This window comes from Apaloderma vittatum, unplaced genomic scaffold, assembly GCF_000703405.1.
Source record: "Apaloderma vittatum isolate BGI_N311 unplaced genomic scaffold, ASM70340v1 scaffold16750, whole genome shotgun sequence".
In the NCBI taxonomy this organism is placed as follows: Eukaryota; Metazoa; Chordata; class Aves; order Trogoniformes; family Trogonidae; genus Apaloderma; species Apaloderma vittatum.
Genome location: NW_009693031.1, coordinates 3,168 through 25,763, shown reverse-complemented (window position 1 = coordinate 25,763; position 22,596 = coordinate 3,168). Strand labels below are relative to the sequence as shown.

Sequence of the window (22,596 nt, the reverse complement as noted above, 5' to 3'; positions counted from 1 at the left end):
AAAAAATAGAAATAAACCAAGTAAAACAAAAATAACTGGTGCAAGGACTTGGAAGAGATCTCTCCAGAAGAGTCCAAGGACCTTATTTCTAAACTCAGTTCACAAGCACACAATGAGCCCCCAGATTCAGATTCTGAATTTTAAGTCTCCTGTCTTTCCAGCCAGGATCTCATCCTCTGTTTTACACACACACACACACACACCAAAAAAAAAAAAAAATCACATCACTCCTAGTCCAAGTTTTAGAAGTTACTGGTAAACGCTGCTTTCCTCCAAGTTAAAATACCTTTGTTTCCATAGTCAGAACTAGAAGCCCCAGCATCCCAAAGCTGAAATTGATTCTGCTGCCCTAAAACCTTAGAACAGCCTACTGGGCTTTATCATGTCTCCTGAAGTTTGAAACTGCAGGAGAACAGTTAAGATTGTATCTTTCCCTTTATCTTCCACCAACTGTTACAAAAAGTAGGACAGTATATGTCTGTATAAAACTATAAAACACTGTCATTTAAAGAAGCTTTCAGATACATCTTGACTATCTGAATATAAAACTATTTACCAATTGCATATACTGCGTAGATACAGGAGGCTTTAAAGGCTGTATCTCTCTGTCTCTAGAGATCTCTCTACCTCTAGAGATCTAGATAAACATATTTTTTAAGCCATAGAGAAATTATTTTAGTGACAAAGAAGCCAGAAAGCTAGCTATTCCACTGGTCCGTTATTCAAAAATAAAAGAATGTCACAACAAACTTCTCATGATCATGCACTACACACTGATATATCAAAAATACTAGGAAAACTGCATTATTATTTTTAAGAAATGCAATGATGTGTTCTTCTAGGGTACATGACGCAATTTATGGTGACCTCAAGATATACAGGTAGAAGGTACGGTTGGCAGACCTCAGAAGCTTTTATAAGGCACTGCGATGAGTTCTGCACTCACTGCAATATTATTATCCTGTTAGTATATCAAAACAATGAAAAGCACTCTTTGAAAAACAAGTTCACAATGATTTTGGCATGATCATTAAGCAAAAGGGCTTTAAGACTTTCTAAGAAGTCATAAATATTGATGTTAATTTAATGAGAGGAGGCAATCAACGATGCTTGATAATTTGCTGAATGTGGTAATACAGGACAGTATGGTGGATCTGTTGTTGCTTATTTCATTAATGATCTGAAAGAGTGGGAAAAATAGAAATGTCTTTACATTCAAAGACAATACTTAAGTGGCATAGTGAGTTCAACTGACTGAATAAAGATATCATGTTGTTAAAGCAGATACATCATGTTGTTAAAGCAGACATGAGGTATGGTACAATGATGGTCGTACTCAAAGAGTTGTGGTCAATGGCTCCATGACCACAAGGAGACCAGTGACAAGCGGAGTTCCTCAGGGTTCTGTTCTGGGTCCAGTGCTCTTTATCATCTTTGTCAGTGACATGGACAATGGCATCGAGTGCACCCGCATCGAGTCTGTTGACAACACCAAGCTGTGTGGTGCCGTGGACTCACCTGAGGGAAGAGATGCCATCCAGAGGGACCTTGACAGGCTTGAGGAATGGGCCAGTGCAAACTGTAGGAGCTTCAACAAGTCAAAATGCAAGGTCCTGCACCTGGGCCGGGCTAATCCCAGGCACAAATACAAACTGGGCACTGAGTGGGTTGAGAGCAGCCCTGAAGAGAAGGATTTGGGGGTGTTGATAGACGAGAAGCTCAACATGAGCCGGCAGTGCGCTCATGCAGCCCAGAAGGCCAACTGCATCCTGGGATGTATCAAGAGAAGCGTGGTCAGCAGGTCAAGAAAGGTGATTCTCTCCCTTTACTCTGCTCTTGTGAGACCCCACCTCGAATACTGTGTCCAGTTTTGGTGCCCTCACCATAAGAGGGACATAGATCTGTTGCAACGAGACCAGAGGAGGCCAGAAAGATGATCCAGGGCTGGAGCACCTCTGCTACCAGGACAGGCTGCAGGAGCTGGGATTGTTCAGTCTGGAAAAGAGAAGACTTTGGGGGGACCTAATAGCTGCCTTCCAATACCTGAAGGGAACCTACAGGAAGGCTGGGGAGGGACTTTTTACAAGAGTGTCCACTGATAGGACAAGGATAAATGGGTTTAAGTTGAAGGAGAATAGATTTAGATTGGACCTTAGGAAGAAATTTTTCAGTACGAGGGTGGCAAGACACTGGAATAAATTGCCCAGAGATGTTGTGGCTGCCCCCTCCCTGGAGGTGTTCAAGGCCAAAGGGGAAATATGTTGAATTAACAAACCTTATTTCCAAATAATGAGAGATCCACTAGGAAACAATAAATCACCACAAAAAAAAGCAGTGAAGGTTGTCTTTTTATTGTAAGGGACTTAAAACTAGCTCTTCCACATGAAACTTCCCAGCATTGGAACAGGGAAACCCAAGTATTGCCTAACGATTTCCTACTGAACTTGCACATTCTTAGTAAGAGAGAGCAAAAGTTTTGAATCATGGTAGTTAGAAAATTCATAGAAAGCTACCACAAAAAAGAACAAGTATATGAAAATATACATCAGACACTTTGCAAATGTGGTACATGCACCACTGGACTCTGATAGATTTCAAAGGAATGAATTTCCACCAGGCAATTAAATTGGTGCTTTCCCACCTGTGATTTCGACAATGTCATAACTAGAAACATAAAATGAACCCTGATAATTATGCACACATGCACACACACACTTGCTATCAGTGCCTCCCCCCCAAAAAATAGAAAAAAACAAACTATGACGGTAGTTGTCCCTACGGGTTTTCCTATTCTTTGTCCCATGAAATACTACACAGGTTTTGTCAAGATACAAACAGTTTGGAAAAAACCAAACCGATCATTTCCTTAAGTGACTCAGCCTTCTCCAGAAAATTTTGGCAGCACCCAAAACGTCAACTGAGATGGGATATTTTCAGCCTATAGTGTCAAAGTGACAACAGTGCCATGGGAATGCCACAGAGCTGTCACTGCAGTTGCAACAGGAGGACAGGAAAGAGCCTTGGTAGTATCTCTCTCCACTGGTTTGGAAAATTGTCCAAAACCCCACGAAGCTCATCTTCCCTTTCAGAAATAAATGAACAAAAATCTTCTGCTCTTGCTTGCTAATTTTGCAAAGTTTAAGGAACACACAATAGAAACCTGCTTAGAGGAGAAGTTTCAGGTGCCAAAATATTGCTCACGCTAGGTAAAAGAAGAATGATTTCAGTTCCGAGCCTGTGGCTTCACCTCTTTTCTTAGGCAACCTACTCATTTTTATCTTAAGTGCATACACATATAAAACATATATATAAGACAACAATAAAATAATGTAGATGGCAAAGTTAAGCACTCAAAATGATAAATATAAGGCTGACTAAGCATTATCACATTAAAATTAATCACAAATTACTCTTTAGAAAGGCCTTTTTCAATGCTTTATTTGGTGCTCAAAATGCACATGTAGAGACAGAATTATGACTGTACATAATGAGCTCCCTTAAACTCTTCGGGATAAGGAAAATTTCCAGCTGACATGGATCCAACAATCTACCACTGTTGCAAATCTCTACACTATGAAGACTGTATAAGATAGAGGAAGTTTTTGGGTGCTTGTAAGAGTTTATAGCTCCTTGCCCAGCAGAACAGTGCTTTTCCAATGTCTTTAATATCCTTTATTAATAGGAATTCAAAACATGGGATGAGGCCACCTGATTTACTATAAACTGACCATAGCAAGGAACTGTGATGTTAAAACATCATTCACACTATTTGATCTAACCGTATCTCCTCCCGTTAGTAACCTTCAAAGGGCAGCTACAAGCAGGAATTTGAACCTCCAGAGAAAACAGGCGGAATACGTGTGCCCGCGTGTGTACATGCGTGTATGTGCTTGAGAGGATGCTCGGGCTCAGCAAAGAACAGGGTAAATGCAGACTAAACAAAATATTAACAACCGGCCGCTACTCAACTTCAGTTTAAATAAATGTCAAGTGACCAGATTGGCTGGATCATTAACAACACATTCCCTGCTAAGCTTATTACAGCATATTATCTATCTGCACAACTCAGGGCAGGTAAATGTGATATGTGTATTCCTTGCGTTTGTTATTTTCTGGACTATCCACCATGAAGACTGTGCAGTTGAAAACCTACCCCATGAAGTATGCTGTGGAGCCTAGCACGACTCTTAGTGCCAAACCAGTTCTTCCATTCTAGCTGTGATTTCTATGTTTAAATGCCACAGATTTAAATGCTTGGGTCTTTGTACCCACCAACAGTTTTGATAAATTGTTATTTTGACAGTGATTACAACTAATTAAAATGCAAAACAGGAATATTTTTTTTTTGCATAATTACTGCTCTTTAGAAACCAAACAAATCCTACTAATTTTTTGTCATGTTAGATTCATTGCTTACTTCATGTTGCTCTGGCACAGATTTTAATTCACAAGTTTTAGCTTGGGATACATATACAGGTTTATATGTGTGCACACATGCATTTTAAGTACAGGGAACATCACTAAAGCATTTGATTAAGGAGAGTAATTGGAAAAAATTAGAAGAGTTCCGAGTATACACACAACAACATTAACTTATGAGCCTTTAAAAAATGCAATGGAAGCAAAAAACATACTGTACCTTGTTCCAATATCCAGCCAGCTTCCATAATCTTTAACCAAGAAGAAAAAATGCTAGGAAATATAAGAACTTTTATTAGTACATCAACATTGCACAATTTGAAACACAAAATTAAAACCCATGTTTTCAGGCTGTTTACTCCGAGTTTCTAATTCTTCAAGTAGAACAAGGGCAAGACCTTTCCAGGAACGCTCATTTGGACAAAAGTAGAGTGGTCCAGGAGCCAGAAATAGATTTAACATAGTATCAAACACAAACAGCTAAATATGGACTAAGTTCTGCCAAGCTCGTCTTGCAAGAACCAGAAGATTACCAGCAGAGAATTTTTTCAATAAGAAAAGCAAAACCACCTTATTGTTTGAATTAACAGGAACCCAAATAATGCCTAATGTCGAAGAGAAGGCTGCATATTGTTTTCATGGAATTCCACCACAAACTTCTTTGAGCAATTCTGGCAGTTCCCCCATCTGTAAAATGGGAATAATGTTGGGAAAAGATGGCATTTGTCTATTAGTGAATCCTCCAAATTCTAGCTGGTGGTCACAGAGATTCAAGACCACAAACCAGTTCTCTTTTCATCTTTTTTTTTCTTCTGCCAACTTTCTTATTTACTGATCTACATACAGCTCCTGCTAGTATAGTGAAATGCTATGAGCGTGGTTGACTGGTATTTTAATCCTCTTCCTGCGGAAGTTACCAAAAATCAGATTTATTTGAAACTACACAAAAGTGTACCGTCTCCATTTCTCACTCTACAGACAAATTAGTCATTATTTGGTTTTTACTCACTGTTTTGGATCATGTGAGATCCACAGACATGCACTGTACAAGGAAATCACACGAGGAATGCTTACTCCAAAGGCACGAAACTAAACCAGCACGTACAAAGTAGAACACGAGCTCTACCTGCTGCTTTGCAAAACTTTCTGTTCACCTTGTGGTACCCAGTGGCATTGCTGGATTGAAGTCAGTTTGAGGGGGCAACTAAGACATACTTTTAACCTGTAAGAATTATGTTGAGGTATTGTTCAGCTTTGGGTTGTTTTAGCTGGCTTGGTCTGTGGATGCAAGCTTTCTGAACATAGCATTTCCTAACAGCTTATTACAAAGGGTACAAAATGTCTTTTTGGATGTCGTTTATCTCCTGGATTCTGACAACTCTAACAGAGCTGGTGGGTAAAACATTTCTCCTTCTCCTTTATTTGTCAAGGGAAGGTGGGGTGGGTAAAAGGTTCAAAATTCCTGAAAAAATAACTAAGCCCTGCACACAGTTGAAACAGATATTCTTATTAAAATTCTTCCTAGGACTTTGATTGGGAAGCACATGGAAAAGTCAGAATGATAACTTACTACTTGATTTTTGTCTCTTATTATTATTAGAATATTGCTTCTTCAGAAGCATTAATTACATGAAATTCAAAGAGTGGTGATTGGAGGAATTTTATCTCTAAATTGTGCTAGAATTTCAATTCAATTCACTGCCCTAGTTACAGAAACTTTGAAGTCTGAAACAAATTCAGATCTCCCTAGATGGAATTAGAAGAACCCTCTGCTTCTTGATCATATTTAAGAGAATGTGCAACAACTTACCAAAGCCATAATGTCTGAAATCACAAGAACAATGAGGAAAAGGCTGCAAAAAGAAAAAAACCATAAACCAAAATTAAAAAAACAGACCATCGACCTTTATTGATAGCCACAGATGTTACAAAGTTCACTAAAACTCCAGTAGAGAAAATAAGATGAATTCTTGCATTTGCCTTTCAATCACTCAGATACATTTCAATATATTAGAGAACAGTTAAAACATACGACTAGGACATTGGGCATTTGTAATCCCATCCTGCTTGAAAAAAGACATTTCACGTGAACAGATTTTCAATTTTGCCACAGGGAAACCTAACACGAGTCATTTACGTGGGAACAAGAGCATCAGACAAACAGCACCCGCCCAGTCCTGATGCAGGGAGGCCAAACAAAGCTGATCGAGAAGCCTTGAGATGGACCCAAGAGTGAGCAAAGCTGCTGGAATCGGCAGACAGACACCCGAGCTGACCGGTCCTATCCCGACAACCACCCCGCTGGGCAGGAGCCTGCTAAGGAAGGTGCTGGCACCACTTCCAGGTCTCTGGGTGCCCAGAAGCTGCTCTGGGCATGCCCAGCATTTTGGTGCCTTGCTCCCAAACCCACAGGCCTCTCTGCCAGGTGGCAAAGCTACTTGGGAAAGCAGGCTGCGGGCCGCAAAAGAAACCAGAAGGGAGCAGGTAGAGCTGTTTTTCCCCACCATTAACCTCATCTTCTTTTCATTAAACTATGTAAATCCTAAATTGCATGAAAACAATTGCTGTAACTGGTTGAAACTGGTTTCTAAGTTAATGACACTGAAGCAATGTTGCAAACAGCTGACCCATTAACAGAAAGGTCTTTAACTAGAATACAGTTAATTTATCACTACTACCATTATAAACCCACAAAGCTTTTCTAGGGGAAAACATCCTGCTGCAGCTCTGCAGGAGCATGTACTGGGGACACACCCATGGCAACACCTCCTGACAAGGAGGTTTCTGATACTCCCTACGCCAGCTATGTTTCATTAGTAAACAAGGATGCAACAAAGCAACTGTGCCTCAGGCACACTGGAGGGCTTCTCTCCACTCACCTACAGCTCAGATAGGATGCTGCAATCTTGTAGTGCCTAGAAGGGACTCAACTAGGGGGCTGTTTTCACAGGGAAGCTCCAAGAACATGTTCTGACAGAACATTCCCCAGGACCAGCAAAAAAAATTAAACTCTTTAATCTGTAGAGAGGAGAGTTTAGGAGCAATTTGTCCAAACCACAAAAGTCTACTTTTTGCCCTTCTTGAACTGCAGGAAGCCTTTCACAACAGAAGGACACGACTAATTTCAGGGCATGTTTATACACTGCGAAGAAAAGATTGTCCCCTGTGATGGTTTAATTTATCTAGCAGGGGCAGCAAGAGCAATAAAGAGTGCAGTACAGACTTCAGGACGTGCTGACAATCAGAGCACAACCTCTCCAGGGATCCTGGGCATGTCTTGTGGTTTCTGCCTTGCTCCCAGGCTGATGCTGTGGCATCCAGGCAGGTTTTGAATGTCTCCAGAGAAGGAGACTCCACCACCTCCCTGGGCAGCCTGTGCCAGGGCTCTGTTACTCTTACTGAGAAGAAGTTTCTTCTCCAATTCAGGTGGAACCTCTTGTGTTCCAGTTTAAACCCATTACCCCTCGTCCTACCATTGGTTGTCACCGAGAAGAGCCTTGCTGCATCCTCCTGACACTCACCCCTTACATATTTATAAACATTAATTAGGTCACTCCTCAGTCTCCTCTTCTCCAAACTAAAGAGACCCAGCTCCTTCAGCCTTTCCTCATAAGGGAGATGTTCCACTCCCTTCATTATCTTGGCTGCTCTACACCGGACTCTCTCCAGCAGTTCCTTATCCTTCTTAAACTGAGGGGCCCAGAACTGGACACAAGATTCCAGATGTGGCCTCACCAGGCCAGAGAAGAGGGGCAAGAGAACCTCTCTTGACCTACTAACCACCCCCCTTCTAATACACCCCAGGATGCCGTTGGCCTTCCTGGCCACAAGGGCACAGTGCTGGCCCATGGTCATCCTGTTGTCCACCAGGATCCCCAGATCCCTTTCCCCTCCACTGCTCTCTAATAAGTCATTCCCCAACCTATACTGGAACCTGAGGTTGTTCCTACCTAGATGCAGATGTTGGACTGCTCGGTGCCTTTGTTAGTCCCGAGTGGTATCATATAAGAAGACAGGGTGAAAACAAAGAGAAAGGCAGAGGGCATCACGCTGAGCAAGGGCAGCTTCCTCCTCCTCAGCTGAGCAAATGTGCAGGACAAAGTGCCTGCAGCTGACAGCGAGGCTTCTGGTAAACCCCACACAACACCCCACAGCGACAAATTCAAAATCCCTCCCCCACCTCAGCACCATCTATCATCTCTCATGGTGAGCACAGGATTCAGTCATGTGCACCAGGGTCCACTGAAATGGGTAGAGAGGGCTAACACTTAAAAAAAATAAAAATAAATCAATCTTGAGACAGTGAAAAAAGCATGAGGGTACGTCAAGTCTGGATACAGCACTCTGCAAGGCTGGGCACCTGTCTCACATTGTTTTGCAAAAAATCTTAGAAATGCAAAAAGGTCTGGCAGTCATCTAGTCCTACTGCAAAATAAAAAAAAAAGAAGTAATACTGAACACACCTGGGAAGCACTGAACTGCAATGGAAGGGCATCTAGTTTTTTTTTTTCTTCAATGCTATCTGTGGTGAGGTCAGTGCTACAAAGCTATAAATTGGTTACATTAAAAATAGATTATTTTTCAAAAATACTATAGGCAGAGATGCTAGATAAAACAAAAAAATCAGACTTTAAAGTCTGCTTATTTTTCTACATTATTAGGGAAAAAGCGCTCCTTCTTTGTATTGTCAGCAAAAACTATCAAATACCTGATTGTTTAAGACAGGGACAACACTTCCATTTATACTCATTTATCACTAACAGAAGAATTCCTGAGCTTGCAAAAACTACTAAACAAAAATCCAAACCACAAAAACAAGTAAAAGTGACAATGTGATTTAGTGGTTATTATAAATTTAGATTGAGATTTGACAATTCTGAATTCTTGCAAAATAGATTAGAAACTCTTACTAACACATATAGCACTTAGACTATAGAAATATAGCACTTAGAATATAGAAATATAGCACTTACTGTACCTCTTAGAAGATAGTTGTGCTGTGACTTGAACAGCTTCGAAAGCACATGATACCAGAACAAATGGGATTACAACCTGTTGAAAACACAAGCTACATTTTCATTTACAGCCATATTTACAAAACGACCTGACAGGTTGTGGAAACATGTTCCTGCTTTTGAAATTATCACAGAATGTGTATGTTACAAAAATAAAATATTGGCAAGAAAGAGTAGAAACTCATTTTGCAGGAAGCACGTGTAGTAAACGAACAGAAAACCCCTTCCTGGAACTGCAGTGAAACAAGCCCTGAGTCACATGGAAAACTATAATTAAAACACATTAATGATCCTCTCTTCATTTATCCATTTTAGCACTAGTATCCTAGTGCTAAATACTTCAATGAAGGTAGTAGACAGAACTATTCAGACCCAATATCCCACGTGACTGGCAGCAGAGATGCAAACGTAAAAGGACAGTTCATCTCAGCCACAGAAAAAGCTGAATATAGAACATATTCAGTAAGGCAAGGCTCACACTGCCCCTTCACCACCAAGCCAGGCACATGGAAACACTTCAGTGAATAAAGAACGAAACAAACAGGTCAGAAACATCAATGTTGCCTTTTGCCCTTTCCGAGTTGGCTTGTAATCCTTCAGTAAATAGTGTAAACGCATTGCTAAAACCTGTCCTCTTGCACACAGAAAAGTTTGCATTGCTGGCTTACGTCCTGCAGTGCAACACACAGTACACCTATAACCTAAGTCTGCTTTCTCTGGGACAGAAGCAGCAGAAAGGCAGAGGCAGGAAATACTGTGTTTTAAAAATAACTAATAAATTACATGTCTCCCTTCCTTTCTTTACTCCTCCCCGGCAGTTCCCTTACTCAAATATTAGGGAAGAGCCCTCACATCTTGCCTGCAAACAAGAAATGCAATTCAATCTTTGAGAGGCTATTAAATAATATAAAAAATAATTGTAAATTGACAATCTAAATCAGTAGAGCATTCAAAGCCTATATTTAATGTTATGTAGATAAAGCTAATAAAAATATATATCCTCAATGTTTCTGAAGATACTATACTACACTACAAGGAAAGCTTATGTATTTTTAAATAATTTAAGTGTTTTCAAAATTTTAAATTTCTGTTTTCTTACAACAAACCCATCTAATGCAGTTAAATTATACTTCCATGCACTTTAGCTTCTCTCTTTTGGGAAACAGAAGGATCCGTCTCTAGAAACATCACGAAGGATGAAAGCTTCACAGATGGTTAAGAAGGCTAATGGAGCTCAGACATGTGTACAGATTTTTGTAAATGGCAAAGTACCAACCATGTACGTGATGTGTTATGTACCAAATAGTTCTTTGAGACAATTTCACTATGGTAAGATTACTAACCTTCAGCATAAGCAAGCCTCCCATTATGAAAGGACTGAACAAAGTCAAGAAACAATAGACAGAGGCAGGATCAAAACTAGAGAAACATAAAAAAAGACGTTACAATGTATCTTTGAAATGGCATTTTCCAATTAAAAAACCAGCATTTAGTTACCCCTGTAATACATTGTGTGCTTAGACGTTTTTAAACTAGGCTTCCAACTTTCTCTTTTCTTGCTCAAATATTAAATTAGTAAGGACTGCCTGCCTTGTTTTTCTTTCTCCACAATTTTTCTCCGCTTGTGTCTATCAGGGTGCCATGCTGCTGGCGAGCAGCTGAGCTCTCTCTGCTCATGCTGCCAATAACTTCTAATGGAAACTAAGATGACCTCATAACCAACAAGCTCAGGCTCTTAGAGAACATGTTACAGAGAGCAGAAATGAAAGAAATTGTTATTGTTATACCACTGACTATCGCTTTTATTCTGCTGACCTGATTTTGGTAACCAAATTTATACTTAGTATACAGCAGAAAGAATTTTTTGTACCCTCTGTCTCAGATCAAAGAATATAATTTACCTGTTAACAGAAGCTATATTTCCAGTGCCAAAAAAGGCCGTCACTATGAAGAAAACCTAGATGTATTTAAGGAAAATACACCACAGGCTGCAGTGAAATAAAGCCAGCATTTTCCCCCCTCTTCATTCCAATTTACTTTCAAAATCTTATCATGATACTACAAGCAGCTGACCCGCTCTTACAGCTTTATACCGCATTAAGAAATTCAAAATATTGTCTACCTCTACCCAAGATTTCACACATGACAATGTCAATTTTAAAAGATGGGACTGCCTGCATAAGATTTTATAGCCTGTCTTGAGGTCTCTGCCAGAAAGCCGCAGTTTGTGTTTTCTGGGCCCTACCCAGCAAGGTAGGAACACCCCTGGACCACAACCTCAGCTTTGCATTCAAAGACACGTGCTTTTGCAAGAAGTAATGACCTATGTGTGTGTACTGCCCACCAAACGAGATGCCTTTACTGAGGAATTGACCGTGCAAGAGGTAGTTGGCTACGAAACAAGACTAAAGGTTCCTGTGCTATTCCTCTCCTAGGCTTGATGCCCAAAAGTTAGGCTGAGTCTATCCACTGCAACACGGGACTCCCAGTCCTCAAGTTTCTTTAGAAACCTTACCCTTTTCGACTAGGTACAACATTTGCTGCTATACGAAACTATGAAAGGTATTTTTCTACCTCCTGAGTGAATTGGGACCCATTATAGCTCACCTCTCTTCAGTTTGAGAAGAGTTTTTAACTGTTTTTCTGCATCAGGCAGAGCATTAGCCAGTGATGATGACTGCTGCTGCCAGAGCTCCCTCTGGTCTTTCCATGCCTGCTATAGCTCCTGCACTGGATCATTTAAGTCTCTGCAGACACAATTTGCTACCAAACGTCCAGCAGAATCATTGGGGTTCTGCATGCAATACTTTGGCAGGACTAGGTCAGCATAAGTAAAGAAATTACGCTTCCCAAGAGCATCACATCATTTCAAGTTTAGTAACACAGCAGCCTAACAGCATAGCACAGTTCTGCCAGTTAAGATTTATAAGAACAACAGTTCTGCAATAAACTGTAAAAATACCAGTAGCACATAGGTCTAATCAAAATGCTAAGCATAAAAAAATCTGATTCCTCTTCTGGAAGATCAGGCTATGAGGTCCTTCAGCACATGGGCCCTATATAGGAATCACAAGACAATCTTAAGATGTACAGCTCACAGGGTCATATTTGCAGCGTGACTGCTCCAGTAGAAAAAGTTTCCAAAATCACCATTATTAAATGTGAAACAGCATGTAAATTAAAAAGAACACAATATCTTTTTGAGAGGGTGTGTATCATACCTGGTCTCTGCAAAGAGACAAAAAAAGTAGCTTATTTTTGTTAAAATAGCAAAAAGAGCTACTGAATTCAATAAATTTACTGCAAGGGGGAGGGGTCTCAGCTGCTTTTAAGGTATACTCTAAAGCAAACACAAACATTCAACATCTAGAAAATTGTTTTGCCTCCTTACTTAGTGCTCAATTGCCTTCTTAATGAGGTCAAACTGTCAAACTGCCTCCACTGCAGGTTCCCAATATCCAGCAGCGTTGTCCCAAATTCCAGCAGCACAGACTCTGTGACTGTGATCCACCCTCTCAGACCTGGTTATTCTACAAACTATAAAGTCTTTTTTTGCAGGAACAACTCCCTCCCCAGCTCGAGCTACAAAAACTCACCTGCACTAGAAACTCGTATTTTCTAGACTGGCTCATAATTTCTCTCCCACTTGCACACCCATCACCCTTGCTGCCAAATAGCTCTCACTTAACTGCATTCCCATGATGGAAGAGAAAAATGACATTATCAAGCCTGTACAGTATTGAAAATAAATCTGTAGTTTCCCTTACAGTAATGCAAAATAACTGGTGTGTTACTGAGCAAACAGCTCTTCCCTCCCAAGCCCAGGTAATTTCTAAAGGCAGTACTACATGTGATATAAATAACTCTATCCCAGATTTTGGGAACACATCTGCAAGAACTTTCTTTCTTATCTACCTGGCCATGGTCAATGCCTGTCCACTAACATTTTCTTCCTAACACACTGCCATACTGTAAAAATGAGAAAATGAGAATAACTTTAATGTCACCTTTTCCAACTGATTTGTGAAGGTTGAATGAGTTCCCTCCAGCCTAAATGTAATAAAATCCAACTGAAAACAGAACTTCTTGGAAGACAGTTTACCTCAACTGCACTGGTCATATGAGACCAAACTTTCTAACGTGGCCAGGGAGCCAGATTCCAAAACAGTGCAGTTCATGCTGTACTTTTTACTACTTTATCAAAAACATAATGTGTCCTTTGAGCAATGTCAGTCAACCCATCTTCACCAGTTTCTGTTTCCAGTGGCTACCAGGCTACAAATATTGATTGCAGTGCCTTTTGAAACAACTGGCAAAAGGATACGAAGAAGAAAGACCTGCGGACGTCATCTAGGTGAAGCTGTCGAAACTGAGTTATATCAGTAGCATAGGCAAAGTCGAAACCTGCAAGCTGGAAAAAGAGTGGAAGAAATCAATACTGAATATCAACTGAAGTACTTTGATAGAACCACCATGTTTTTACTGCAATGAATGAGAAATAAACTTCCCTATCAGCTCTTATTAGAGTATCCCCATATTTTCGGTACAGTTTAATGAATCTGCCAGAAAGCTGGTACAAGTGAGATGATTAAATGAACAGTGGAGCTTCCGCTGTTATCTACACTAAAAATGAACTTCTAGGCCTTAGACTTATTCTCTTTTTTAATCATAAATGTTCGTCCTACACATACGTCCTTCCACTGCTCACATGAGCATGTGGATAAAGAACCACCGAAATAAAAGACTGCAACTATCCTCAGTTGACTTATGTTGTGAGTGGGAATACTAAAATATTCTACATCTCCCTCACTCAGTTCTCAGCACAATGTCACTTGATCTGAAGAGAAATTGTCTTCACAGATTTTAAGAGGTCGATGAACATCTTTTCCTTGGGGAAAAGAAAAAATTCAAGTAGCAGACATTCAACACTGACATTTTAATTGAAAATAATAATCAGAGAACTATCATGGAGTCTCTAACACAAGATTTACTTTGTGGCATAGATTAACAGACATTCTAGAATTGATTTTCCTAACCGAAAAACGGGAAGCAGGGCTAAGCATTGTTGTTCCTTTCACTTGAAACCAAAAGTGAAATGACATACAGGGAGTGAAAAAAGAAAATCTAATTACAGCTTACTTATGTTGTTTTCATTTCTATTTGATTAATCGAGTGTTCTTCACCATTTAATAGCTCTTTAATAGATTTTTATTTTAAGAGAAACGCAGCATCAGACCATCATCAAACAGGCAAGCATCAGAGATGCCTTGTTACAAGATGCAAGAAGTAGAGGGGGTTCCAGAGTGGAAGAAAAAACATATCCCACAGAAGACTCTGCTGTGCTAAAAATCTCCAGCTGCAATCACAGCCTCATGCTAAGTGTACATTTTTACATTTAGATTTCTTGTCTATCACTTAAGATGCCACAAAACATGTTCACACACAACATCACAACTATACAAGCAATTAATTTGGGAATTGGTAAAGCCTGTTGTCTCAAGCTTTAAAGCTGTCTCCCACACCACAACGTGTGTTAGGTTGGCCCTAGGGACTGCCTTGGCTCAGATTTCACCTTCCAGCACTTCTCCCTAATTATCAGGAGCTGCAAAAGGAAGGAAAGACGTGTACCACCATTTCTCTTACAAGAGGCTGTGGCCACTCCCATGGATCTGTACCCAGGTTCTCCATGACCTGCACCAAGGCCACCACGTGTGGCAGAAGCCGGGGACTGGCTGTGCACCTGCCTGGTCTGGGCAGCCAGAGGGCTCAGTGACCAGCGCTGCAGATCTAACCAAACCCATGGCACAGACACAGCTTGTTAAACCCCTGACCTAATGTAAAAGCTAGGGAGCAGTGCAAGCAACATGGGCTTTGAAAATTGCCAACAATATACTAAATTTTAAGGTGAAACAAGTTGCATTGGTTTAAAAACTCCCTCCCTAGGCAAATCTTAGAAGGTATTAATTTCAAATTACTCTCCAGCTCCTTGGCTTTCTAACCAGAAGTAAAACTCCATCCTTGAAGAAAGAGTGGAAGGACAAAGTCAGACTAAGATTTCTGGTATTTCCTATGGGTCATTTCAGAAACTGAATTATTTCTTTTCAGCCTCTCACCTGCGACTCTACCGTTGGAATAAAAAAGTACTGTGTCACTGTACTTGGAAGAGCTACTGTACCTTATGTTGAATTAGCACTACACTTGATGAAGTTTTGCAGCCTACCGAACACAGTGCTAAAGTCAAACTGATTTCCTGCATTACTAGAAATGTCTCTGATTTAGAGTATCTTCAATAACATAAATGACAAATGTCTCTTAAAAGGTCACATATCTATTTCATAAAACAGCTGATACTGGCTTCTCAAAGAAATGCAAAGTATTGCTCTATGAAAACTGCTCGGCATATTTATTATTATCTTCAAGGAAATGAAACAAGATGAAGGAGATAATTAACCTGATACAGCTATCTGGAGCTGTTACCTTTGGTTTGAGTGAAAGGCCATAGTGCTGCAGTGCTTCTTGCTCCATGTTTATCCACACAAACATCAAACCAGATAGCACCAGTGGAAACAGAGCTTCGTACCTGAAGAGTAACATAAGAATCATAGTAACTGTAGTCACTAATAACTATTAACATCAAGTACTGATACGTTGCTTTACGTTTTTCTTCACACAAATGATATACCAAAGACCTAGTGGCATTCTTCCCCTTCTCTCCCCACTTCTGAGGAGCACCCACAGTTAACTGGCTGAAGGTTAAAGCCATACAGCAATTAAATAGCAGAAGTAAGAGAAACAGAGGCTGCTTCAGCTTTGTCATATTTTGCACCCATTTGATGGCTGCTACTATACTGGATTGCTGCCCTTTGTGTCATGACTAATTTTAAGAAAACTGGAATAAAATTAAAAAGAAACAGGAAAGAAAGAATCAAAATTAGCTCCCATTTTCTTCAAATTGGAAAATTTTGTATTGAGAGCTCTTTGGAACTGAGGGGTTATAGTCCAACCTAGACAGTGGCTAGAGTTTGTGTCTCTTTACGTCCTAATCACGCAAACTCATCCTGGTAACTGCAGTCTAGTTCCAAGGAGAGAGGCATCTATATAATGAAAAGAGCACTAATTTGACTTAAGTAAAATGTTTCTTTACTATTCACCAATCCATCACAACAGTGGCAGCAAGTCATGTCTCTACAGCCAGTAAGATGTTTTAGCCACACCTCTAATCTTGGTGGAGTACTGCTGGCTCCTAGCACACTTAAAATGTAGCAAAATATAAGCATATTTACACGAGAGATTAAAACCTCAAATAGCTTAGAGGTGTAGATTGCCATTGGATAACATTCATTCCTCCTTGCCCTCTATGTCTCAATTGCACTTCATGGTGCCCCTCAGTTTTGGTTTTTTGCTTTTTTTTCAGGATAAAATTATAATACTGGCACTGAATGCAACTCTGATACTGAAAAGATTGTAGTTTTTTTTCCTTTTTATTTTACTCCTCCTTGGACACACACTTATTCGTCTATGAATAAGAAAATTATTGCAGTTCATCTCGGTCTTGTTTCCTTTGTGCCTCCCCACTCGTGTAGCTGTGTGGCTGTTTCAAACTGGAATAAAACATTTCGTATAGACATTTCTGGTTTAATTATCGGAATGATAAGCAGTTAAACATGAGGACAACAAAAGTTGGGTTGCCAGTAACAAAAATCCCTACAATCCTCACAATGGTCTAGACTTGCCTACAAATTGAATGTCTTCAACTGAGTCAATGACACCCGGTTGTACACAATCATGTTTTAGAAGAATTGTGCCAAATTTTTTTGGTCTATTTGAACATTGCAGAAAGGCAGCAGAGAGCTGCCAGCATGTAAGTGGTCCGGTGCAGAAACAAAATACAGAGGGAGGGTTACCAGCCTCAGAGAGAATAACATTCATGCTTTATCCAGTAGCTAAGACAGGCTAAGAAGGTTGAGTGTAAGAGTGAGTGTGTGTGTGTGTGTGTGTGCAGAAAGCAGTAAGATTAGATCAAAATCTTAATGGGGAAGTGGGAGGAAAGAGGGGGCAGGAGATGTTTAAAAAGAAAAAAGAGATACTTCATCTAAAATGAGAGTATCCACAAGAGGCAGCTACTGCAAAATATCTGCTGCAAGATACTTTATTCCACTTAATTTTCCAGTGTAATTAAATCCAGAGGATAAGTGGGAGTGGAGGCGGAAAGAATGGTTCCAATACTTCCCATTAATTATGCTCTTAAGAGCTACTGAGTTGGGGAAAAAAAGGGGTTAGCTAACACAGTGTTTCCTTCATTTACAAGCTCTGAGGAGCTGCCTTTTTATCCAAAAAGAACAAGCCCTACTCTATATGGGGACTAGTACCTCTCTGAAAAAAACGACTTCCATGAAAATCTTTCTGAATAAAATTTTTCCTCATTTTAGGGCTACCTTTGCACACCAAAGCCATAACTAGACACCACTGCTGAGCAGCTGGGAGAGAGGCTATTTCCTTTTGTTTGCTACTAAAGGCCACGCCAAAACAACAAGACAAACTAAAGGAGACTTGCTTATTTTGGTGCAAGACTGTTTGAATACAAACCCTTATAGCCACTGCTTGGTCTAGCTGAAAGGAATGTCAACAAAACAGTATTTATAAAACAATAATGAAGTTCCCCTGAAATTTTATTTCGGAAACTAAACAAGGAGATAAAAGGTGAGACTACAGCTGGCAGCACACATTACACCTTGAACAGAAATGTTCATGAGATTCAGCAGTTTCACATTTAGCCCTTGATTTTCACATGTAAAACCAATCCGAGTGGATTAACTAGGAAGTACCCTGTGCTGAGGAGCAGGTAGGTAGACATCAGGGAGAGCAATATGCTGAACAGTCGCTGGAAGAGAAATGTGGGGCTCAGTAATGGCATCACCAAAGAAGAAACTGCCAAAAAGAAAAGAAAGAGAGATCTGTCATCACTATATGCAAAACATCCTCATTAACAAGATTCCTTAAGTCTTGACATTTTACATACAGAAATTAAATACTGGTCATATATGCCCTTCTATTTTCAGAAGTTACTTTTGCTAAAGAAAACCTTGTGTTTGGAATACTTAATTTTTATCACGAGTAATTTTAGTTCTCTATCATTGTAATTCCCTGGCTTTCTACCTCACCACCTTTATATTTTCTCACAAACTGATGTTAACAAGTCCTTACGATGATGCAGAAGCACTACCCCAAAAAAACAGTCAAACTTGGCTGTTTAATACACAGATACAGAAACTACCAACTTATTAGCTTCTCTGCTTGAGTTTTAAACCAGGAATATTTAAGGAACTCCAGGAGACACCTCTGTCATGATTCATGCTCTTGCCTTCAACTTGCAATGTATTTCTCTCATGCAGGTGTGGGATCTCTCCTTAGAGCAGTCCATTGCTCAACTGCCCAGTCAGCCCTGGTGAGCAGAGTTCATGCTGCCCCCAGAGAGACTTATCCTGCTGGGAAACTTCTGCAGGTGAGGACAGGGAGAAACAGTATGCAGGAGGTGAAGAAAATTGGGAAGAGAAGAAATGGGGAAGAGTGAGTAAAGAGGAAGAAAAGCAGAGGAAAGGTGGCCACCGCTTGAAGCAAGGAAAGGGATAAGGAGAAGCATTGCTGCAATACAATCTTTAAACCTATTTTTTTTTACATGAAAATTTTATGTGTTTGTAAAGAAGTGCGCTGATAAATAACACTGGAGTGATTCTTCATTGTGGTATAGTGACCTCACATTACTAAATCATTCAAAGACTACATCAACAGTAAGTCATAATTAATAATCACCCTATTAAGGAACACAAAACTACAGTATACGGAAAGTGCATGCTTGCACTTACTGCCATAGTAGACATTAGTATTTATAATAAACATAACAATGAATGAAAAATGAGGCTATTTCTAAAACCCATGGGTCAGTATGTTTTATTTCCTGGCTTTCAGCCTTGGGCACTGCTACAACTACAGAATGCAAGGGTGCTCCAGCCTTTCAGCATCACTTGTAGCGTTCTGTACTTTAAGAAGGCCTGACTCAAGGAGGAAGTCCAGGGACCTCACCGCAACTCAGAACGGCCAGAAGGAAATTCAGCTTGGCAACTGGCCTCTGTGAATGACGCTCAACACTTGAGAACTGCATACAATCACAGATGAGAACAGATGAAGGGCCTGTAGGTGGTAATTAGCCTTTCCCTTGCATCTCTGACAGAACACATCAGATATTAGCCATCAAAAGATGTTCAGGTTTCTGGCTGACCTGTACAAATCTCTGTATGTGTCCCCCACACAGAGTTGTGACACCAAATTCCTCAATATGTGGCAAGTTGCTATGATACGTTTTCCACTGATGAAAACTTTAAAACATAATATACACTGATTTAGAAATGACTGCTAACATAAAGATGATTACAAAGAATATGGGAAAGAGCTGGATTAACTTTATGCCTCCTGGCTTTACTTCTGTTTGTGGATAATAAAGTCAGCTTGGCACAGGCCTGCAAAACCCCACCCATCACTATTTCATTTGCCTGGTTCTCCAAAATCCAGTCTGTATTGAAAAAAAACCCAATTTCAGGTCCACATGAAAACTTTAAATAAGGCAGGCTTCGTATTAACCAGAATGAATAGTTGAGGAGCTTCAGAACTCTCATTATCATATTGATGTGATAATAATACCCAGATCAGTATGACTGTTAACAAATACTGATAACAGTGTTTCTGGCTATACAAATACACAAAGAGGTACAAAATGACAGTTCAGGAACTAACAGTGCCATTTTCCCTCAGCTAAGTAAAAGGATGAAGAGGAGTCTGATCATCTGTGATGCTACCAACCTTGGAAAAGCTACAGCAGACCCCAGCACCTTAATTCTTACAGTGCCACATTTGTGACACACACTAGTGACACGGCAGATGATAGCTGCGGTTATGGTGGTGACAAGGCATTTACCTCCAACAGGAATATTGAGGACATATTGTTGGATGCCTTAGCATTTTACCTGTTTAGTTGTGTGTTTAATTATGTAGAGCAACTTCAGTAAGCATACAAAACTCCTACCTTGTATATCACATTCACATATTACTTTCAGTCAGGCTTGGCTAAAATATTCAACACCCTGGCAGCAAGGAGACTTTTTAGGTACATGCAGTGATATTTAGAAATATCACCCACAGCAAAGAGAATTTCTAATATACTTTTTCCTCACAACTCTAGACCTCTCTGACTGCCCAAATTACCTCTTAGGTGAAAGATGGTTTCCTGTCACCCTTGCACGGGAGAGAAAGATAACCTTTATCCTCAATTCTTGTTCCAGTAAGCCAAGCAGGACATCATTGATTTCCTTGTCTTTACAACTGCAAGGAACTAATCCACAGAGATCTCCACTTAGCTTAGCAGGCTACAAAGAGTTAGGAAAGCATGATGGAAAGGAAAATGCCCCAAAGAAAACAGCATTGCTTACACATGCACTGATCACAAGCAGTTTAGCAGGATTGCTAAAACTGACAATATCTCCTGAAGTTAAAACAATGCCACCAGTACACCCAGCAACTAGATAACAAGAGTCGTAATTATTCCATTAAGCTATGTTTAGATTCCTGGTCTTGACTTTAGGCAAAGAGCAGGGATAAAACTTCGCATGGGATACGTTTAGCTCTAGAACAAACCCCACGTTCCAGATCACTTAGGGATAAACAATGATAAACTTTCCTAATGGAGCCCTATAGACATTATTTTATAGCTGAAAGATGAAAGGTGTTGCTTTACTGTATTCCATAACCCCACTGATAATTACATTTGCTCTGTTTAATCATCCTAAGATTTTAATTTTAGAGTGGTGAAAAATCCATAGACTCGTAAATTGGGGTTTTTTCTTTAATAATTAGGTTCTAACAGTTATCAAATATACATTAGCATCATTAGTTCACAGGTATTTTGCAAGGCGGCTCTGAAAAGTACTTCCATAGCCCAAAGGGTCTCTGCCATCAGATGCAAATGAGCTTCTTAGTGAAATACAGCAACAATCTTTCCTGACTTCCCTGTGCCTAACTGGACTGCTTGCATAACATCTCAGATCACCCCTATCTGGGTCCAAATGAAACAAAAAGGGAATTTATACCATTATACCCCTAAAAGGGGTCTTCAAGATATTCAGAAAATTCAAACCAAAAGATAAAGCTACTTGTAAGTCAAAGTTGTTTGCATTTTATTATAAACCTATGAAGGAGTAATATTTTAAAGCCTTTCTAACACATTCCTCAAAAGAACCTCACTTATGAACAGTGAACACATGGAAGAACTGTCAGGAGTCAAATGAAGGAATATATGCAAAAGTAAGGTGTTAATAAAATGTGCCGCTGTCCCCCACCCAATATCAAACCCCGCAAACTCTGATATACATGTTTGGGAGGGAAGGTGTTCTTACCTAGAGTCATCCAGCTAACAATTTGATTCAACAAAGGCAATCCCTGTTTGTTCTTAAGACTGTCATGGGTACTGCTCACCACATATGTTGACAGTGCAACACTCAACATCTGGAAGGAAGAAATCAGCCAATGAAACACATCATTAACATATGGATCTCTGCGACTCCATACTAAATATGTACATACGGTTTAGAGTTGCATAAACACCTCACTTGAATCAACATAAGAACTGAAGTCTGATATGCATTGTTGAGTATTTCTAGCTTTTTACAATTTACTCTTTTAAAAACTCCCTTCTATTTTTTTTTTTAAATTCTTCTTATTATTTGGGTCATTTTAAAATAGTTCAAACAACTGCACTAGATGACTGATTTGACACAGTAAGCTCTTTATCGAGAGTAACTACTTAAATACTCCTGTAAATCACAGAAAACACACGACCCCAGTTTTTTGAGGAGCACTTGTCCTCAAACACCAGCCACGAAGAACTAGCAGAACCTCTGGCTTTGCTGCAGGATCAGGTACAGGGTGACAGGGAAAGCTAGCTAAGGCAAGAGCTTTGCATGGGCAGCACAACTCCTGTAAGAAGCGACAGCAGCGGTAGAGGAGATTGGAGGTAGATTTTAAGAAATGGAAAGAAGCTGCAATCTTAGCAGAGCATTCAAATGAAATTGAGCCACCTCAAGGAGAGCCCTCTGCCTCTGAGAAGCAGTGAAGC

The 22,596-nt window shown here is 40.0% G+C and overlaps 1 protein-coding gene across 1 annotated transcript; it reads right to left on the bottom strand.

The window, feature by feature from the left end:
* Nucleotides 1-1,289: 1,289 nt before the first annotated feature.
* Nucleotides 1,290-21,986, bottom strand: LOC104280126 (GPI ethanolamine phosphate transferase 1-like; the record flags this gene model as incomplete). The annotated part of the gene is made up of 10 exons (XM_009877689.1): nucleotides 1,290-1,479; nucleotides 4,640-4,692; nucleotides 6,230-6,272; nucleotides 9,398-9,471; nucleotides 10,778-10,853; nucleotides 11,336-11,391; nucleotides 13,759-13,845; nucleotides 15,912-16,014; nucleotides 18,260-18,362; nucleotides 21,878-21,986. Coding segments are annotated over 10 exons (894 nt in total), but the record flags the coding sequence as incomplete, so codon positions are not given.
* Between the last annotated feature and the right edge of the window lie 610 nt (nucleotides 21,987-22,596).